Source organism: Telopea speciosissima, chromosome 2 (genome assembly GCF_018873765.1).
Source record: "Telopea speciosissima isolate NSW1024214 ecotype Mountain lineage chromosome 2, Tspe_v1, whole genome shotgun sequence".
Lineage (NCBI taxonomy): Eukaryota > Viridiplantae > Streptophyta > Magnoliopsida > Proteales > Proteaceae > Telopea > Telopea speciosissima.
Genome location: NC_057917.1, coordinates 79,430,450 through 79,448,903, shown reverse-complemented (window position 1 = coordinate 79,448,903; position 18,454 = coordinate 79,430,450). Strand labels below are relative to the sequence as shown.

Sequence of the window (18,454 nt, the reverse complement as noted above, 5' to 3'; positions counted from 1 at the left end):
CTCTTCTAACTTTTCTCTTTCACCCTACCTATCCTTCCATGTCCGTACTCCCAAGTGTTAGACATGCATGCAACTTGAGAGACATTGTCCACAAGAATGTGTGTGTGTGTGTGTGTGTGTGTGTGAGAGAGAGAGAGAGAGATTGGCTTTTAGTATCAATTTGGTAATGGAGAAGGAACTAAAAATATAACTTGAACAGTATTCACTTTTTGTATCAATTCGGTAATGGAGAAGAAATTAAAATGTAAATTGAACAGTATTCAAATATGTAAGTTCAATTTGGAATATAAAGGGTGCCCACTAGTAGCAAGAGTCTAATAGGTCTACTTCCCAGTTTTTTCTGGGTACAACCTTGTCATGAAGTGGTGCATACTCCTGCAAATAGCAATAAAAAACAGCAACAAATCATTCCCTGCCACTTCTTGCAACTTTTCTTCTCTACAGAATCCAATAATTTAACAACCACCTCTAACGTAAATTTATATATATATTGTTTGCCACACTATGAAATAATGATATTTACTTTTGAAAGAAGAGAAAGAATGTCTTCATCTTACTTCCATTTTCCTGATCAGCTCTTCTACTGTATATGCTGAGACTACAATCTGTCTTGTTGAATCCTCTATAAAACCTTCCTGCACTCCTTTGAAGCCAACTATAGTTGAGACATGCTCATGTTCCAATTGAATAAAAAGGATCTTGGTGGATTCGAACCACCATCCCTTGGAAGATGCTTGAGTCATGCTCATATTCCAAGTGCTCTACCAATTTGAGTTAAAGATCCATCAAGTAGAGTTTGGAATTTACAAGTAACCATGAGATGTTGCCACAAACCTTGCTTCGAAGAGAAAACCCGATGGGGTTTCTAAATTGCAGTTAAGATTTGAAGCTGTAAAAAAATAACAGTTTTACTACCCCCAAACCCAGGAAGAGCACAAAAGTTCAATATTCATTTGTTATAGAAAAGGGATTATATTGGAATTGTCTATTCTGCACTAATTCTTACCACCAATAAAGATAATCCAAAGGATAGTATCACACAGATATCCGAACAATAGATATATCCATAACTCAAAGAAAGAAAGAAAAAAAATATATATTCATCTCACAAGCCCAATGTTGAATATATCATACAGAGTCACAGAGTCAATATAGAGAGTGGCCATCTTTATTTTTTCAGCAGCTCACGAATCTAAAATTAAAAAGATTGGTCATATTGGAGAATTCAAGTGCAAAATTTGGGAAAAGAAACAATCATACAACATAGTTTTATCTACTTTCCTTGCAATCCAAAAGGGAAAAGAGGGAAAGAGACAGACCTACATGGCAGTGATAAAAAATAAAAAGCCAAAACCCCTTCTTACCTCTTCCCATTCTCTTCCCATACTCCACTCATTCAAAAAGACAAAACATTCATTCTTCTTTTCACAGCCAACTTAACCCCATCCCCAAATGCTTCTCTTCCCAACAAAATCAAAGGAATTGGGTTTTTCAATCTCAGACTCTCAGCCATTTAAAGAGGATAGGGCAACGAGCCATGTCCTAGAGCTCCTAACTGGAGATAGCAGTAAAATTAACAACAGAGGAGCCAGAACCCATTTTTTATTGGGTGTCACAAACTGGATTTTTAACTTCAGATACATAATGCTTCCACATATACGTGCAAATTCAAATTTTCAATAAAATTGCAACCCAATCATAAGGCTGTTCAATAAACAATGCTTCCATAGAGTTTTGACTTTAAATATGGTTTATATTCACCCAAGTTACAACATGGATAGCAATTTCAATTTAACAATACACTGAATTGATCTTAGATATGCATATGGTTTCTTAAGCATCAAACTATTACAACAGGAAATAAAGAGTTGAAAATTACAGCAGAACCATTTAAGAATGGATCTCTCATGAGCAATACAATTGCATATGAACAAGCACATAATTATGAGAGGTTGATGGGTTTTAAACACCATAGCACAAGCCTAAGCTACCATTTATTTCTAAGGCTAAATCTAAGATGCAAGGAGGGAGGAGTATAGGAACTCCCCCCCCCCCCAATCTCCCCTATTCTAAAGGTCTAAATGCTGAAAATAAATCTGATTAACTGATCAGAACCATTAGGTCTCCACTGATTAATCTATCATTTACAATGGCATAAATGTCCCTGAATGAGCTCACTTTATTTGGTGACAATGATGAGTACAATCACATTGGCATCTGCAGAATGAATTGCACAGCAAAGGTCTTCCTTTTCTTTTCTTTGTTTTCTATAAATTCATTCCACATACTTCCTTCTTCTTAATCTTGCTAATGTAGTCCTAGATAGATAGGAGTCCTACTAGGAGCCAAACAACAGGATCAATAGCAAAAGGGGTTGTTGGTTCGAATGGACAACACTAGGATTTAGTTTAATTCTAGGATTAGGATGGGAGTTTGGGAATGAGTCTTATATGGCTTTAATATGCAGGTCTAGGGTGCTTTTATGGTATATAAATAATAGGATTTGGGAAGTTTTTAAAATTCTGCAATTCTGGACAGAATTGAGTTGCAGGTTTTGGGTTTTAATGGAGTGGAGGAATGGAGGGGACAAAGTGGGAGTTATGAGCTGGGTTTAGGATCGAGTGTAGGGAGAAGTGTGGGGGTTGTATGCTGGAAGTTTGGTTTGAAACTGATGGACAGATTCGAAGTTATGGAGGTTTCCTAGTAGAAGTAGGAAAGAGGGGTAAAACTATAATTTTAGACAATCGGCTGGGTGGATGGTGCTGAAATTTGAATCGAGTCTCTCTTAGGGGTTGAGGAAGACTTGATCAAATTTTTAGCAGGTTCTAATAGTTAGATTTGGTTGGGCAGAATTCTCACGAAAATCACCTTGTATGTGACCTAGAAGGAAGAAGAATAGTTGCAGAATTTCTTACTTATTGCAGCTCTTCAATGGCAGCAGCTTTGAAGATGAACAATGGGGTCTCCCAATCTTCACGATGCAAGGAGATAAGTAGCAGCCCTCCCGATCTTCACGATGCAAGGAGTCGATTTGAGATCCACCAATCCCTTCCACCTTGAGATCCACAAAGATGTACACTCATAAAGAGCAGCAGCAATGGTAGCAAGCATAAAGCTAATTTTTATTAATCAAATTCGTATCCAATACTTGGCCCCCTTACAATCTTATATAAAAAACTCAAAATTAGACTTAGACACTAAAACGGAAAGGCCTAACCCTATCCCTAACCTATTAGGCAACTTAAACTGACTAGGAAGCTGAAATAGACTCAAAATAGAGTCCTAATCCAGCCTAACTAAACAACTAAAAAAAAAGCTAATAAAATCACTTAAATTGAACCATTAGTTGAACCGGTTCAATTTAAAACACCAAATAAAAAGTTAAGTATGAAAATAAAACTAAGTATGGGAGCTAATCCCGTATGCAACCTATTTACCCATATTTTAAGCCCATAAAAGTAGCCTATAACATTACAAACCCATGGGATCAAAGGCCCAACATGTATGTAACCCAACTCTAGACTTATTCTTAATAAAATAAGCCCATTTGGGTGATGAATCTGCATCAATTCTCCCCAGCTTGAAAAAATTCGTCCTCGAATTTTGCAGTGATGAGGAGAAAACAACTTATGAGTAGCAGCTTTGACCACTCCCAAACAAAACTCTGGTGTGGCAAGAATATTAGGAATAAAGTCTTCAAGGCATGGAGCTTTCTCTTCAGAGAACCATAGTGGCATAACAAACTCTAAGTGCTTGACCTCTTCAAGAACAGTATCTTGGATGTCGATGATTTCTTGTGGAGTATTCTCAACCACTACTTCATCTTCCATGTGCTCAGCCTTGTCTACCTTGCTCTCTTCAGTGTAGACCTCTTTAGTAGTTTCTTCTACCATCGTGTTTTGGACCTCCCCATCAATTTGATGGTTGTGCTTCTCAACCATGATCTCTACTACTGGTGCAGCTTGGTCTACTTGAGTTTCTTTAGCTATAGGTTCTTGAATCTCTTCAACACAAACTGTTTTAGTAGAATCTTCTGTTGGTGCATGCACCATTGGTGAAACTTCAAACACAGTCGATGTCACTTGCGTTTAAGTTGACATGTTCGACAGTCCTTGTGGCTGTACAGTCGATGTGGTCACCTTTGGTTGTAACCCTTTTAGAATAAAACAAATGTACAGACGGTGTCGATCAGGTATGACACACAAGTTGTTTTCAGGTTCAATCCAACCTTGTCGCATGTCTAACCAATCACTACCTACTGCAATAAAGCTCTCTGAATGTGGTACCGGTCGACACCAAGCACCATCATGGTATGAAGAACACCCAAATTCAACAAAGACTTGACCTACAGACATTATGCAAATCTCTCCTGACTAGGACAACATATCCACCACGGATTGTGATATAATGTTGTTACGTCGCCTCTCATCAACAATTAATATGATTGTGCTCCCATTGGGTAGACGAACTCGAGTCTTGAAAACGAAGGGAGGTGGGTCTTTCGAGGCTTGGTTGGAGCTTTCCTCCGCCATAGCTTTGATACTAATTTAATATAGTCCTAGATAGGTAGGAGACCTACTAGGAGCCAGACAACAGGACCAATAGCAAAAGGGGTTGCTGGTTCGAATGAACAACACTAGGATTTAGATTAATTCTAGGGTTTAGGATGGGAGTTTGGGAATGAGTCTTATATGGCTTTAATATGCAGGTCTAGGGCGCTTTTATGGTATATAAATAATAGGATTTGAGACGGTTTTAAAATTCTGCAATTCTGGACAGAATTGAGTTGCAGGTTTTGGGTTTTAATAGAGTGGACGAATGGAGGGGATAAATTGCGAGTTATGAGTTGGGTTTAGGGTTGAGTGTAGGGAGAAGTGTGGGGGTTGTATGCTGGAAGTTTGGTTTGAAACTGATGGACAGATTCGAAGTTATGGAGGTTTCCTAGTAGAAGTAGGAGAGAGGGGTAAAACTGTAATTTCAGACAATCGGCTGGGTGGATGGTGCTGAAATTCGAATCGAGTCTCTCTTAGGGTTTGAGGAAGGCTTGACCAAATTTTTAGCAGGTTCTAATGGTTAGATTTGGTTGGGCAGAATTCTCACGAAAATCACCTTGCATGTGATCTTCTAGAAGGAAGAAGAATAGTTGCAGAATTTCTTACTTGTTGCAGCTCTTCAATGGCAGCAGCTTTGAAGATGAACAATGGGGTCTCCCAATCTTCACGATGCAAGGAGATAAGTAGCAGCCCTCCCGATCTTCACGATGCAAGGAATCGATTGGAGATCCACCAATCCCTTCCACCTTGAGATCCACAAGGATGTACACTCACAAAAACCAGCAGCAATGGCAGCAAGCATAAAGCTAATTTTTATTAATCAAATTCGTATCCAATACTTAGCCCCCTTACAACCTTATATAAAAGACTCAAAATTAGACTTAGACACTAAAAAGGAAAGGCCTAACCCTATCCCTAGCCTATTAGGCAAATTAAACTGACTAGGAAACTGAAATAGACTCAAAATAGCGTCCTAATCCAGCCTAACTAAACAACTAAAAGAAAAACTAATAAAATCACTTAAATTGAATCATTAGTTAAACCGGTTCAATTTAAAACACCAAATAAAAAGTGAAGTATGGAAAGAAAACTAAGCATGGGAGCTAATCCCGTATACAACCTATATACCCATATTTTAAGCCCATAAAAGTAGCCTATTACATTAGAAACCCATGGGATTAAAGGCCCAACATGTACGTAACCCAACTCTAGACTTATTCTTAATAAAATAAACCCATTTGGATGATGAATATGCATCACTTGCACTTTTATCATTTTTTTTTTGTCAAGATGCCTACAGGGACCAAGCCTATGGGTTGAACAATAAAAGTTAGAACCTGAACAATGTACGTCATGAATATGTAGAGCTCTCAAAATTAGAAAATTAAACCTATGCACATGATGAATATTTGAGACAGGAAAGCTAATCAAACAAATATCTTGCTCTACTACGAAGAATACAGATTGCAAAAATAATTCAAGCTTACACCAATTCCTAGTCTCACCAATGATTATGCATGTAAACTGCTGGAGCCATTCTTTCACACCATTTTGACGTCCCCATCTTCCTCACTTCCATTCTTCTTCCCACTCATCCTCTTCTCTAGTTTCACTACCTCACTACTGTTCATTTCTTACCCCCAAAACCCTCCCCATCTCACAAAACCTCCAACCCCTCCCCCTCTTAAGATCCCAAAATTTGAACTCATATCAAATCTCTCAATCTCTGATAGATCCCTACCTGAATTCCTCAATCACACTAAGATATCCTGCAGCAGTAGCAGCAAAATCTAGGAAACACTGTTATGTTTGAGAGCATCGGACGAAACACTAGCTCACTTGCAGCAAGCCTTGCAAGTAGGGTAAGCTCTACTGCCAGAAAAAACCAGCTTGTCTATAAGATCATGGACTTCCTTTCACACTGTAGTATTGGCAATTTGTTTTTCATGATGAGAAGGAACCTCAAAAAATAGTGACCAGGTTTAACAACTACTCTTTATTTCCACCAGCAGTTTATGAACTCACAAAATTAAAAGCACCAAATCTATTCATGCAGCTATCTAATTAGTGGTCCTAGTTAAGTATATCGGAAACAGAAAGCATCAAAACTTCAAAAAGAAAACCAACCTCTCTCTCTCAAAAATAAAAAATAAAGAAACCATCCAAACAAACAAATCTCTGCAACCCAAACCCTGCAATTGCAGCAACAGACAACATCGTAGATCTAGGGCACAAAAGAACAAAATTTGATGCAAGTTTGAGGGGGGTTTTGCTTGAGATTTAGGGCAAGAACAAAATCGTAGATTTAGGGCACAAGCTCGATTTGAAGGCCGCAAGTTGTAGGACGAAGATCCTGCAAAAATTCCAACCAAAACGAATCTGAGAGAGAGAGAGAGAGAGAGCAAGAGAGAGAGAAAGAGAGAGAGAAAGCCTGACAGAGAGAGACGGACACAGAGATAGAGAGAGAATGAGAGCGAGAGAGATGAAGTACCTGCAAATTTTTTGCTCTGCTTGTCCAGAATCTTTGAACGATTGCTCTTCAGGTAGATTTCAAGTCTTGCAAGTCTTCGAACGCTTGATCTTCGAGCAGAGAGAGCGAGAGCTAGTGAGAAAACGGTAGATTTTTAAATCTCAAGAACAATCAATTTTTTGCTCGATAATTTCTGAATCTACAGATACATAGACCTTTTATACCTGCCCCTTAAGTTGTGCTTTACTATTGAGGTGGAATCTCAAGATTCCAATTTTTACACTAAAATGATGCATCTCAAGATTTCGTGTATCTGCGGATGCAAATCCATTTTTCCTATCGAACATGAAAAAATTTGACTTTCATAAATCTGTAGATGTAATACTCACTGATTTACGCAATCAAATGCAATGTAAAATTTTAGGGAAAATATTCTCTGAGCCACAACGTAGGGTGCGCCTAGACACATGGACTTGGAACAATGCCCCAAAATTTTATCTTTCAATGGGGTCCTCTTTACCATGAAAACTACTTTAAAATGGAGATTAATTTCAGTAGTCCTTGTTGTACCATGCTGAACGAGATGATATTTCCTTGGTCCAATGTTGCAGAAAAAGGTAAAATTATTTTACTTTTATTTTTCACTGTGTGTGCACGCTTCACTGATCAATAAAAAAATCTCAGCATATTGAGAGAGAGAGAGGGAGGGGGGACTGTTATCCAATCACTATTTCAAAGACTGGAATCAGATCGGTTGGGCAAAATAGCTAAAATTACAAAAGATGTCATTTTTTATTTTATATTCATTTCTATTTGATAGATTTTTGTAATGGGATGTGGTTTTCTGTTCAGGAGTGTGGCATATGTATTTATCTCTCCTCGTCAAAACAAGGGGGCGGAGGTATCTTTTCATATGGGAAGGATAGATATAGATTCATGGGAGTGCTAGCATAGAATTCTTTTTCCTTTTTGTAATATATTACTAAAACTTTGAATCAGAGTTTGAGCAATTTTCCTTATTTACTTTGGACCAAAATTCGGCCATTGAGATGTATTGGAGTCATCTATCAAATGGAGTAACCCATGTAGTCATGTACTCTCAAGTGGCAAATAGTAAAACGTTATACTTCCCTAAGGGTAGTGACACACAAAAGAACCCTTTCTTTTTTATTATTATACTACATTTTCCTTCACTTTTTTATTATAAAATGCAAAGCACTAAATAGGAAAGTCAATAAAAGTTCATTTCCTAGTTTGGAATGTACACAAAAATTGGGACAAATAAAACAGACAGGGGGACCATTCTTGCTTGATGGAGATGATGAATAATTTATAATTTTATTTAGGACACATGTTCACTATTTGGGAGCGTGTTTTTACGGCCAGATACATGGGCGTGCGAAATGACCACCACAACCCTCATGGTCGATTCCCGTGCACACACTTTAATGTAAAATATCATTTTCATGAAAAAGCTTTACAATAAAATGTAAAGCTTAACAGCATCAGAAATCAGTCCAGTAGACTTAAGACACTCTTTAAACTCTCTCTCTCTCTCTCTCTCTGTTTTTGAAGATAGCAGAAATGCAGACATCGATCTCACTGGAGTCGGAGAGGGGCTTAAAGATTCCAGTTTTTCATAGTTATTATTAAGATAGGAATTAGTTGATGGAGGGGAATTCAAAACCTGTGGAAGGCCTTTTGAGAATCATAGTGGATTTTTGGTAGTTTGAAATTGATTAAGAGGCATTTTAGTTCTCATATGATTTTCATTTCTTTACTTGCAGCATTTTCTTAGTTTTCATGGACTGTGTGATGCAGGTATCTACACGGGGAGCTTACTCGAGTTAAGTGGTTTTCTTCACTTCTGAAGACTAAAGCTCTGCTGCTCTAGATTGAATCTTCCTGCCCATTTGAAATCAGGTAGTCTTTGTACACCATGAAATGGGAAAGGTCGTTTTAAGTTTGGGTCTTTCTGTGTGTTGGGGCGGACGGTTCTTAAAATACTGCTTGAAACCTTGTACAGTGAAGCAAGGTTTAAAGTTGAAATAATTCAATTTGCATTCTAGATTTCAAATTTCAAGATTTTAGTTTTGAAAGCTAGGTCTGAACATGAAATAATTCAGTTTTCAAGTCATGGTATTACCAATTAAAGGTCCATATACAAAGTAAGACCTTCAGAAGTGGTCCATTCCAGCTCCTCTATGATAGGGAAGCAGAGAAATATAAAATTCCATCTACACCAATACCATGGCTTGACTCCAGTGCATCTACACTAATACTTCAGTAGAAATGTCGGTTTTCGGGGTCTTGTGTCTGTTAAGAAATTGATTAATTTGGGTTTTCAAGGATTGAGGTTTCCCCCTCCCCCCCCCCCCCCTTCTCCTGTTTTGCTTGCCTTTCTCTTGGTGGATGGGAATTATTGGGGGAAGGTAGAATCTTCCCCATAATTGCACTTGCTTCACTCTAGTGCTTCTTCAATAAAGCATCTCCATAATTTGTAAATTGTATCTTCCTTAATGCTGTTACAGAACTTATGAAACTGGATTCAATCCGGATAACCGAAACCAAAATCGAATGGCATTCAGTTTCGATTAGGAAAACTGGAACCAAATAGTATTCGGTTAGTTTTGGTTTATACCTATTTTAGCATGAACTGAACCCAAAATCAAATCGTTTAGCCAGAATTGAACTGATAAATACCCTTATTTATAGAGCTATAGATTACTCATTTGAAATCAAACCATGGGTCAGAACTCCAAGCTTCAGCTTGAGTTGACTGTTCAAGTAGGTTTTGATCTCTAGCATGCAAGAAATTAAGAAGGGAAGGAATGGTTCAATTGGTCCACCTTGGATTAGCTAAAGGTCAAATTTGGTAGTTAAACTCAATCGTATGACCTACTTGTACTGGATTGTTACTGTATATTTTCAATGGTCCATGGTTTTGGCTCTTATCTTTGACTTTTTAACCATTATTTGACCTTGTATAATTTGGACTGAGCTGAAGTTTTGTAGGTAGATCTTGACACTAGATTTGGCTGCCTGGTGAACTTCCATGTGGCAGATATAAAGCAGGCAAAACAGTTCTTCTGCTACCCCCTAACCAAAATTTAATTACTAAATTAAAAAAAATCTGTCTTGGTTAAGCAATCATAAATTTTTTATTTTGTTCCTGTTTTTTTTTTTATTCTTTCTGGATGGGTATTTTGTTACTGTTTTAATTTCATTTCCCTTCCAACCAGATGAAGTCTCCTCAATAGAAATAAAACCAAAGAAATAGTGTCCAGCATCTTAAAGAACTCTTCCTCATTTAGTATAGTCTTGATTGGATCCATGCTCTACGGCTCTACCCCAATCTTATTGCCGATGTATCAAGGGCATTTTAACAATTTTGTGCAGTTAAGTGATTTTGATTTGGGAGCATATATTAAGATCTAAGCCCTCAAGTCCATTTATCAAAATGCAGCCTAAAACAAAAAGAGGAATACTAATTCTTTCACAGGCATTTCAGTTTCCCTTTCAGTAACATATGCTGCCCAATTTTTGCAGCTCATCAACTATAGCTAAGACAATGCTTATTGTTTTAGCCATCTTTGTTATAGCCGCAGTTTCCTCATTCCTGAATGTCAGGAAACTAGATGTACATAATGTGGAGGTAATGGTATTAGCACTTTCTAGCTTAATCATATTGATGTGAGATAATTTCATTGTAATTTATTTGAAATTAATAGAAGAATTTATTTGATTTTTTTTTTATCAGAGGCTAGAAGCTAATAATGAGGTTTCTCCAAGTACACAACTCAGAATGGATATTTTAGATCAAATATCTGTTACTTGTAGTCCATTGGAATTAAACCCTAAGGTAATGGAGAGAAGCAATTGTCTTGTATGGGTTCTTTGAAAAAATTTTATACTTGTTTTTGTGTGGGTCTATTGGGTAGTGCACTTGAGTATGAGGAATTGATAAAAAAAAGTATGAAATTAATCTTTGAGCAGGTGCAGATCCATGAAAACTTTGCAAACAAAAGACAAATTGAAGTAAAAATTCCAGACATTGTCTCTCTACTTCATCAGGTACAAAGTGACAGCCCAGAATCTGGAACTAGCACACATCATAGAATCTACGGAGAATTGATATCAGAGGTAAATGAGTTTCATTTTACTATCTAAATTGTTATTCTCATTCTTATACAAATTGGAGGCTCATGCTCCTCCACACAATATGAAAGAAAAAAAAAAAAAATGAAAGAAATAAAACATCATGCACAAAGAAAATTTTTGGAGAAATTTTTCCTGCACCCAACTGTACATCCATAAATGGCCATAAATATCTGCTCCCTATTTACGAATAGTTGATAATACCCCCACTATTCCCCTATACCCTATGGACACCATCCAAACTCATTGGTCAAGGGATTCTCCCTTGACTGTGGGTGGAGGAAAAGTCGGTTAAATTTTTTTTTTTTTACCAAGGTTTGCATATAAAAAAGATTTGACTAATCAAAAAGGGAAAAATTACAATGGCAGTACCGATGGCCACAGAGAAAAATTAAAAACTGTGTTCTGCCTAAAAGAAAAACCCCTCCCTTGTCATTTAATATAGCACTTTTTCCCTTCCTCACGGAAGCTATATCCAATTAGGATTGGATTTCTTCAAATCATCAAAGGTTGCTTGAAATGTCTTTTACATGAAATCCTGAAATGCTCCTACTCATCATATATTCCACATTAATCAGGTGAAAAACAAACTCAAACTGTAATTTTCTGTGAATCCAATGAGGGTAAACAAAGTTTGAATCTTCAACAATAGACTAAGATTGTCTTTCAATCAGGCTTTTTTCTATTTCAATACCATTGAACAAGTCATCAAACCTTGGAGTTCATGCTAATCCAAATTATAGTATTCAGCTTTATGGCTAGTTGTTGTCTAAAATCCTGTGATTTTGGAATTGAGGACACTACAACGTATTATAGAAAAAACTGATTAAAGCATGGAAATCACAAATGAACACAAGAATATGTCACTCAACCACCAAAGGCAATATCAAGCAAGGTTTTGAAACTCAGAATTGGGTGTTAGAGGGTGCTCCATTGTGACCAAGTGGTCATGGGTTCAAGTCTGGAAACAGCCTCTCTGCAAAAGCAGGGGTAAGGCTGCGTACATTATGACCCTCTTTAATTGGGCATTGGATCAGGATCCATTGATTCTGATTCAGCTCTGATTTGAATCGATTGAATAAGAGGAAGATTTTTCGTTCACACTTTTGAAACCTAAAGGTATCCGCTATTTCTCTGGTAACTCAAACTGCAGTGCCAAACAGAGATATATTTCCTATTTATAACCTTACGAGAACCCGCAAGTATGTGTTCCATTGTAAAGTTTGATTTAGTTGTCCCTAACAGAATAAATCTAGTTGACTAAGGAAAAAAAACTTTAGATCCTTAAGAATTTAGAATTGAACTGGGGAACTACTAAAACTTATGAGGGGTTGGTTGAAAACCAAAAACCACTAATGGGAAAAAAATACTCTCTAGAATCCAACATTAAAAATTACACTTACTTCTTGGAGGATAATCTCACGAAAAATCCAACCAATTAAGAAAAGAAAAAAGTTGAACCCAAAAATGCAAACACTTTATAAAATTTCTCTAAATCCTGACCAAATCAACTTCATTATATTTTTTTCCATGGGGTTGGCTTCATTATTCTTTATGAGAGGGATAAAGAACCAAGTATGGGGAAGAACAAGAAATTTTCTTCTAGTTTTAATCAATAAGAATCCATCCTTTAAATATTGTATCCACATATTTCCATGCATTCCTATACATAGTCTGCTATATTCTTTAACAAGTAGACCTTCTATTAACTTACTCAGAGAAGAGTCTTTGTTTTTTCAATGTGAATGACAGGAAAGCACACCTACAGTTATACCTAACATCTCAGAACTGATTTCTTCATCACCTACACAACTAGCAACTTCATCAGTAGAGGATGTAGGTCAAATTCCAGAGTTAAATTTTGAGCTTAAAGTTACATGTTGGGTGATTCCATTATCAGCTGGAGGGATTATTGGTGTACTAGCTGGCTTCCCTGGAAATGAGATGGCAACTCTTCCACATAAGATCCTCTTCAAGGTCTACACATGGTTAACATATGCATCATTTATTTTTGGAGTAGGTCTTTTCTTACTCACGTTTACGCCCAAACATTCGAGCTTTGATTATTATTGTTAGGTTCACCATGTGTGTTACTTTATGCTCAATAACCTATGCTATTGGGTTTGCAACTTGCATTCTACTCTTGAGGGGCACTGTTGTGGTTGTTCTGGTTATGGTTGTTCCTCGACTACTATTTGTAGTGGTAGTATTTCTCAAGTTTTACAACACTACGAGTTAGAGCGGATACACTTTGGGTTTGGTTTTCAATTTAAATCCTTGTTAGTAATGGGAATGGGGGCTTTTAGTGTTCATGTATAGGTTTTACTGTTGTAAAAAAAAAGATATGCATAAGAGGGGGGGGGGAGAGAGTGTGTTCATAGGTTTTACTGTTGTAAAAAAAAAAGATATGTATAAGAAGTGGGGGGGGGGGGGAGAGAGAGAGAGAGAGAGAGTGATTGTGTTCATAGGTTTTATCAGGGGGGAAAGAGAGGTTTTGTACATGTCAGTGAAATAAATGGTGTAGTTTACAGTCATTGCATAATATCAATTTTTGTCCTCTGTGTATCTCAAGTGTTGACTAGAGGACATAAAATGGATGTGGTTCATCAATTTTAAAGACAGATAACCAGGTAGGGCAGGGCAGCTAAAGATACTTCTCAGTTCCCATCCCACACTCCCCACACCCCTTTCCCCCACCCCAAAAAAAAAAAAAGAAAAAAAGAATTGGGATCAGATCGGCCAATCTGAATCGAAATCTATTGATGCCGATCTCAATTCTGGTGGATCTGGCTTGCCAAATTCTTATATGAAAAAACCCTAATCCAAGCCAATCCAAATCCTAATTTCATGTTTCAAACCCTGGAACCTCTCCCAACCAAACAAAAAAAAAAAACTTCTGTTTTACTTACTATTACATTTTCAAACAATCCACTGTTATTTTTATTTTTTTCAGAATTTTCTACTTCACCCAATTACCCAAAAGTCACCAGTCAAATTACAAACTTTCTTTGGATTTTGGAAAGAAAGTTCTGGGAGTACTTCACTGCAAACCGAACTGCCACATGTCAACCATTAATGGTATCATGTCAACTATTAATGGTATAAAAAACTTTCCAAATCCATTTATATAAAGACCAGACATGTCTTTGACAAAATCATGACAATATAGACAACCAATGCAACCATGAACGAAATCCTTTAAAATTTGATTGATTTAAATCCTGCAATTCTTTAGCCGCCGACATAGAATGGTCATCTTTGGAATTCTTTTTCATATTTCAAAGAGTGTTTAGTGATGTTTTGAGATTGACATCACAACAGCAAAACCCATCAATTTATCACAACTTTCTGCAATTATCTCATATCCATTACAACTTAGCCAATTAGGATAATATAGTACACACTCTATTACCCATCGACCAACATTGATTGCTCCATTAGCTTCAAAGCATTGGTTTACATTCAAGGCATGGACTGGTACACCCCTTTTCATAGATTCTAACCACATGGGTGCTTGGAATAAGGGATGGAGTTGTCTCCTCCTTGGGAGATCCCAGCTGGTCTTTCCCACCATCCGCTTCTCCAGCTTTCAACCAGAATTGTCATTAGAGATAAAACATCCAAAAATAACACTTAAATAGATCCCCGAGGAAATTTTTTTAAGGATTATATGGGTATTTCAGTAAATTTCTTATATGGGGTTTCGCTATAATTTTGTAGCGAGAATTCTTTTTCTGTATTGAAAATCTAAGAGAGATGTAAAGGAACGAGCGATTGTAACCCTATTTTCCATTGAGAGTGAAACAGATCTCATCTCACCGTGGACGTAAGCAACCTTGTTGAACCACGTAAATCTTTGTGCGCATTGTGTGGTTGTGTTTGCAATTTCCATTCTTCTCTGTAGTGTGTTAGGTTTTACACCACCATCTCCTTTCTGTTCTTCCTGTGGCAACAAAATAAACTAAATCCGCATCACCCATCCACATGTTTACTTTTCGAAATCCCTTGGTCACTCTGCATAGGATAGGGTTTTGGTTTTATCGACGAAGCTGGATGTCTTGGCTTGGGGAGGTTGCCATTCTTGACGCAAAATATAGCATACCCTAGGGATGTCAAATTCCAGCCAGAGTCTGTCGAACTGACCAAAAGGAATCGATAGAAATTGAACCAAATTCTTATCGGTTTGGTTTCAAGCTGAATTTTTAATTTTTTACCAGCCTTATTAACGAAATAAAAAACACACTGAAACCAAATCGAAACCAATAAAAACTGAAAAAAAATGATAAAATCCCGAAACCGGACTTTTGCTTAACGGGCCGAATTTAATTTGACCCAAACCAAATCGAAACTAATTCAGTCCAACTGAAATCAGACCAAACCGATTAATTGACAACCCTAGAGTCATATTCCCTGCTATTTCCCACTGTGAAACTTCCAGCAAAATGGTCTTGATAAAGATCCATAGCCTTTGTCATAAGCCCCGGGTCAAGTAATATATCATCAACATCACCTTTTGGGCTCTGTTGATTCACCATAATTGGGTCTCCATTTATTGTCTATAGAATCAGAGCAAAGACTGGACAACCATTATATAAGCACAAAAGGTTGTTCCTTGGTCGGACTCTTTTTAAGGTTTTAAAATTTTCTTTTTTTTAAGTAAAGTGAAATTTAATAACCAAATATGAAATTATTTGAAGTTAGACATATTGTCACATGGGGTAATGATTAAAAAAGTTCTTTTTTTAAATATTAAAATTTCACTTCTCTTCCCTTCCTTTTAATTCCCCTTGCAAACAAATGGAGCCGAAGATACAAAACAAGGACACACATGGGGCAAAAGAAAAGGGATACATGGGACCCACACGTGTGGGAGGGGGGCGGGCTAGAAGGAGACTATCAATTGGTGGAAAGAAAGTATTCTGAGATACAAACAAAGCACGACCATCTTGCGAGGGTTCGCAGCGTCTCAGAAGCATTGGAATATTGGGGCAAGATTATGAAACTTTTGGATTTGTGTTTCCCACTTATTATATAATCATAATGAATTTTTTCAATCATGAAAGCTAAGGAAATGGGGGAAAAAAAATTTAGTTGATGTGTTCATTGACAAATTAGTCCCTAACAGCATAAAACTAACAGTGGGGACTAATTTTCCTTCGATTTATTAGCTCATTGGTTGTAGTATTCAAATTTCTTCTTACACGGTTGTAGTATTGTAGGAAATCCTATTTTTATTTTTTTTTATTTTTTATTTTTTAAATGTCTTTAATTCTTAACATTAAAATTTCTCTAAAAATTAAAAGGAGAAAGTTTTCATATACGGCTATATAAACCGTGTATGTGAGGGGGTAAGAGTTTCAAGGCATTAATTAATGGGTGGGGTTTGTGACTTGTCCAACTTTTTGTGAGGGGACGACCGTGCATGCTTACACAACCGTGTATGAAAACTTCCCCCTAATTAAAAATACAAATTTCGATTATGGTTTCAAAACTTTGTGGCATGTTGTGCATAAAGTAATTACATTTTTTTCCACCACGGGCATAAGTTCAATAGGTTCAAGTGAATTAATTTAATAGTTGACCCCATTTCCATCTCATTTTGGTTAAATTGTAGGTTGAGATAAGCATGAATGAGGTTAAAACAAGATTTATTTTAGGAACCATAAATTACAATAATATTATTTTATTCTTAAGGGATGTAGTGCTATTTTTGCAATTTATTAATTTCATTTTAAATTTAAATTTTATTTTTTGTACACATTTAGAATTAAATAGGTTTTTTTTTTTTTTTTTGGAAAATAAGGTTGGAGGTCCTCCATATGTGAATCCACACATGACAAATGTTTGCTAGATGAATCTAGTTTTTTTTTTTTTTTGGGTAAGTGGAGAGATGATACTGCGATTTCAATTGTTGAAGATCTAAGGAATGGTCTTAATTGATCAAGTATCAAATTTAATTATGGGTAAATTATACGTCACCCCTTGGTTTTCAAATGAAACTCAAATCACCCCTTGTATTAGACCCCAATATGACAAATTAGTCTCTACCGATAGTTTTATGCTGTTAAGTGATGATGTCAGCTAGTTAAATAAATTTAAATCCCTAAACTATCCTTACCATCCAAACATAGATTTGAAGGGTAATATTGTAAATTTAATTCTAATGTTTTACTATAAGGGTAAAATAGTCCTTTCATACTAATAACTAACAACAGACTAACACCATTACTGTAGAGAGTGACGGATGAGTATTTTAAAAAACCAGGGAGTCACGTATAATTTACCCTTTAATGAAATACTCCATCGTGTATATGTTTATTTGTTAGCATACACCCTCTCCATAGTTCATAGTCATTCATTTCTCAATCTTGATTTTGTCACTTGACCAACTCTAACTGAGATATAACTTTAGATGTAAATAGAAAACGCTAGAATCCGCTTATATACAAAATTACAGCCTTATCTGTCGTGCCAAGTAACAATTTAAATTAAACAAGGCCCGTTTGGATAACCCTCTATTCAGATCGACTTGCCTAGAAATACAGCTGCCTACTAGTAATTGGTTCCAAAAGAACCTACATATGAGGACGAGAAAAGATTAAAACAAAAACTTTCTAAGTTCATTTTAGCTATACCAATAGAAATGAAAGAGGAACCCATTTGTGGGGAAAGGTATGTGAGTGAGCACTTTCTTGTTTTCATATTTCCTGTTGCTCTATTAATTCTCAAGATTTCTTAGGTTCATGAACCAAATTTGATTCAATGTGGAATCTCTTCCTCATTTTTTTTTCCTACCAAGAAAGTTTTGTGCAATTCTTCGACCCTTTGATTTGAAGTATACCACTTTCACATTAAAGGGCAAGCCTCCTTATCTTCTCTAGCAAAACATGTCTATAGAAAAGAAGATCAGGCTCGGCAAAGATGATGAAAAAATGATATTTAACAATATGCAATCCTAATGAAAAAAGGATCTTGAGTGGTGAAAGGTATGTTAGTTGTTGGAAAAAGTTGATAGACGCCATTCATGAGGGCATTGCTTTTAGGGTTTGAAGTCTCCAAGGGCACATGAGAGCAAGGGGCAGTCAAAAAAACTTTATTCTTGCTATTATTGTTTTGGAGGAATCTGTAACTTTCTGGGCAAAAACTAAGTTAAAGGGGTTTTCTCTAAATTTTTTCTTACTTAATATATTCAACATCTATTAGAAGGGGAAAAAACCCCAATCTATTTTTGTGTTTTTTGTTTTGGGGATATATATACCTAAACGTCTTAATC

General features: G+C 36.5%; 1 protein-coding gene across 1 annotated transcript; it reads left to right on the top strand.

The window, feature by feature from the left end:
* Positions 1-8,844: 8,844 nt before the first annotated feature.
* On the top strand, positions 8,845-13,413 carry LOC122653170. The gene is made up of 5 exons (XM_043847110.1): positions 8,845-8,946; positions 10,573-10,684; positions 10,784-10,885; positions 11,020-11,166; positions 12,934-13,413. Exons 2-5 carry the CDS (start codon positions 10,595-10,597, stop codon positions 13,255-13,257), a joined length of 663 nt encoding a protein of 220 aa, XP_043703045.1. The 5' UTR covers positions 8,845-8,946; positions 10,573-10,594; the 3' UTR covers positions 13,258-13,413.
* Positions 13,414-18,454: the final 5,041 nt, after the last annotated feature.

What these genes read in the sequence shown, in the direction of transcription:
- LOC122653170 (XM_043847110.1), top strand. Translation starts at nt 10,595, where the DNA reads ATGCTTATTGTTTTAGCCATCTTTGTTATAGCCGCAGTTTCCTCATTC. An exon ending in TACATAATGTGGAGGTAATG is followed by an intron (nt 10,685 to 10,783) that starts GTATTAGCACTT and finishes TTTTTTTATCAG; the next exon opens with AGGCTAGAAGCTAATAATGA. An exon ending in CATTGGAATTAAACCCTAAG is followed by an intron (nt 10,886 to 11,019) that starts GTAATGGAGAGA and finishes ATCTTTGAGCAG; the next exon opens with GTGCAGATCCATGAAAACTT.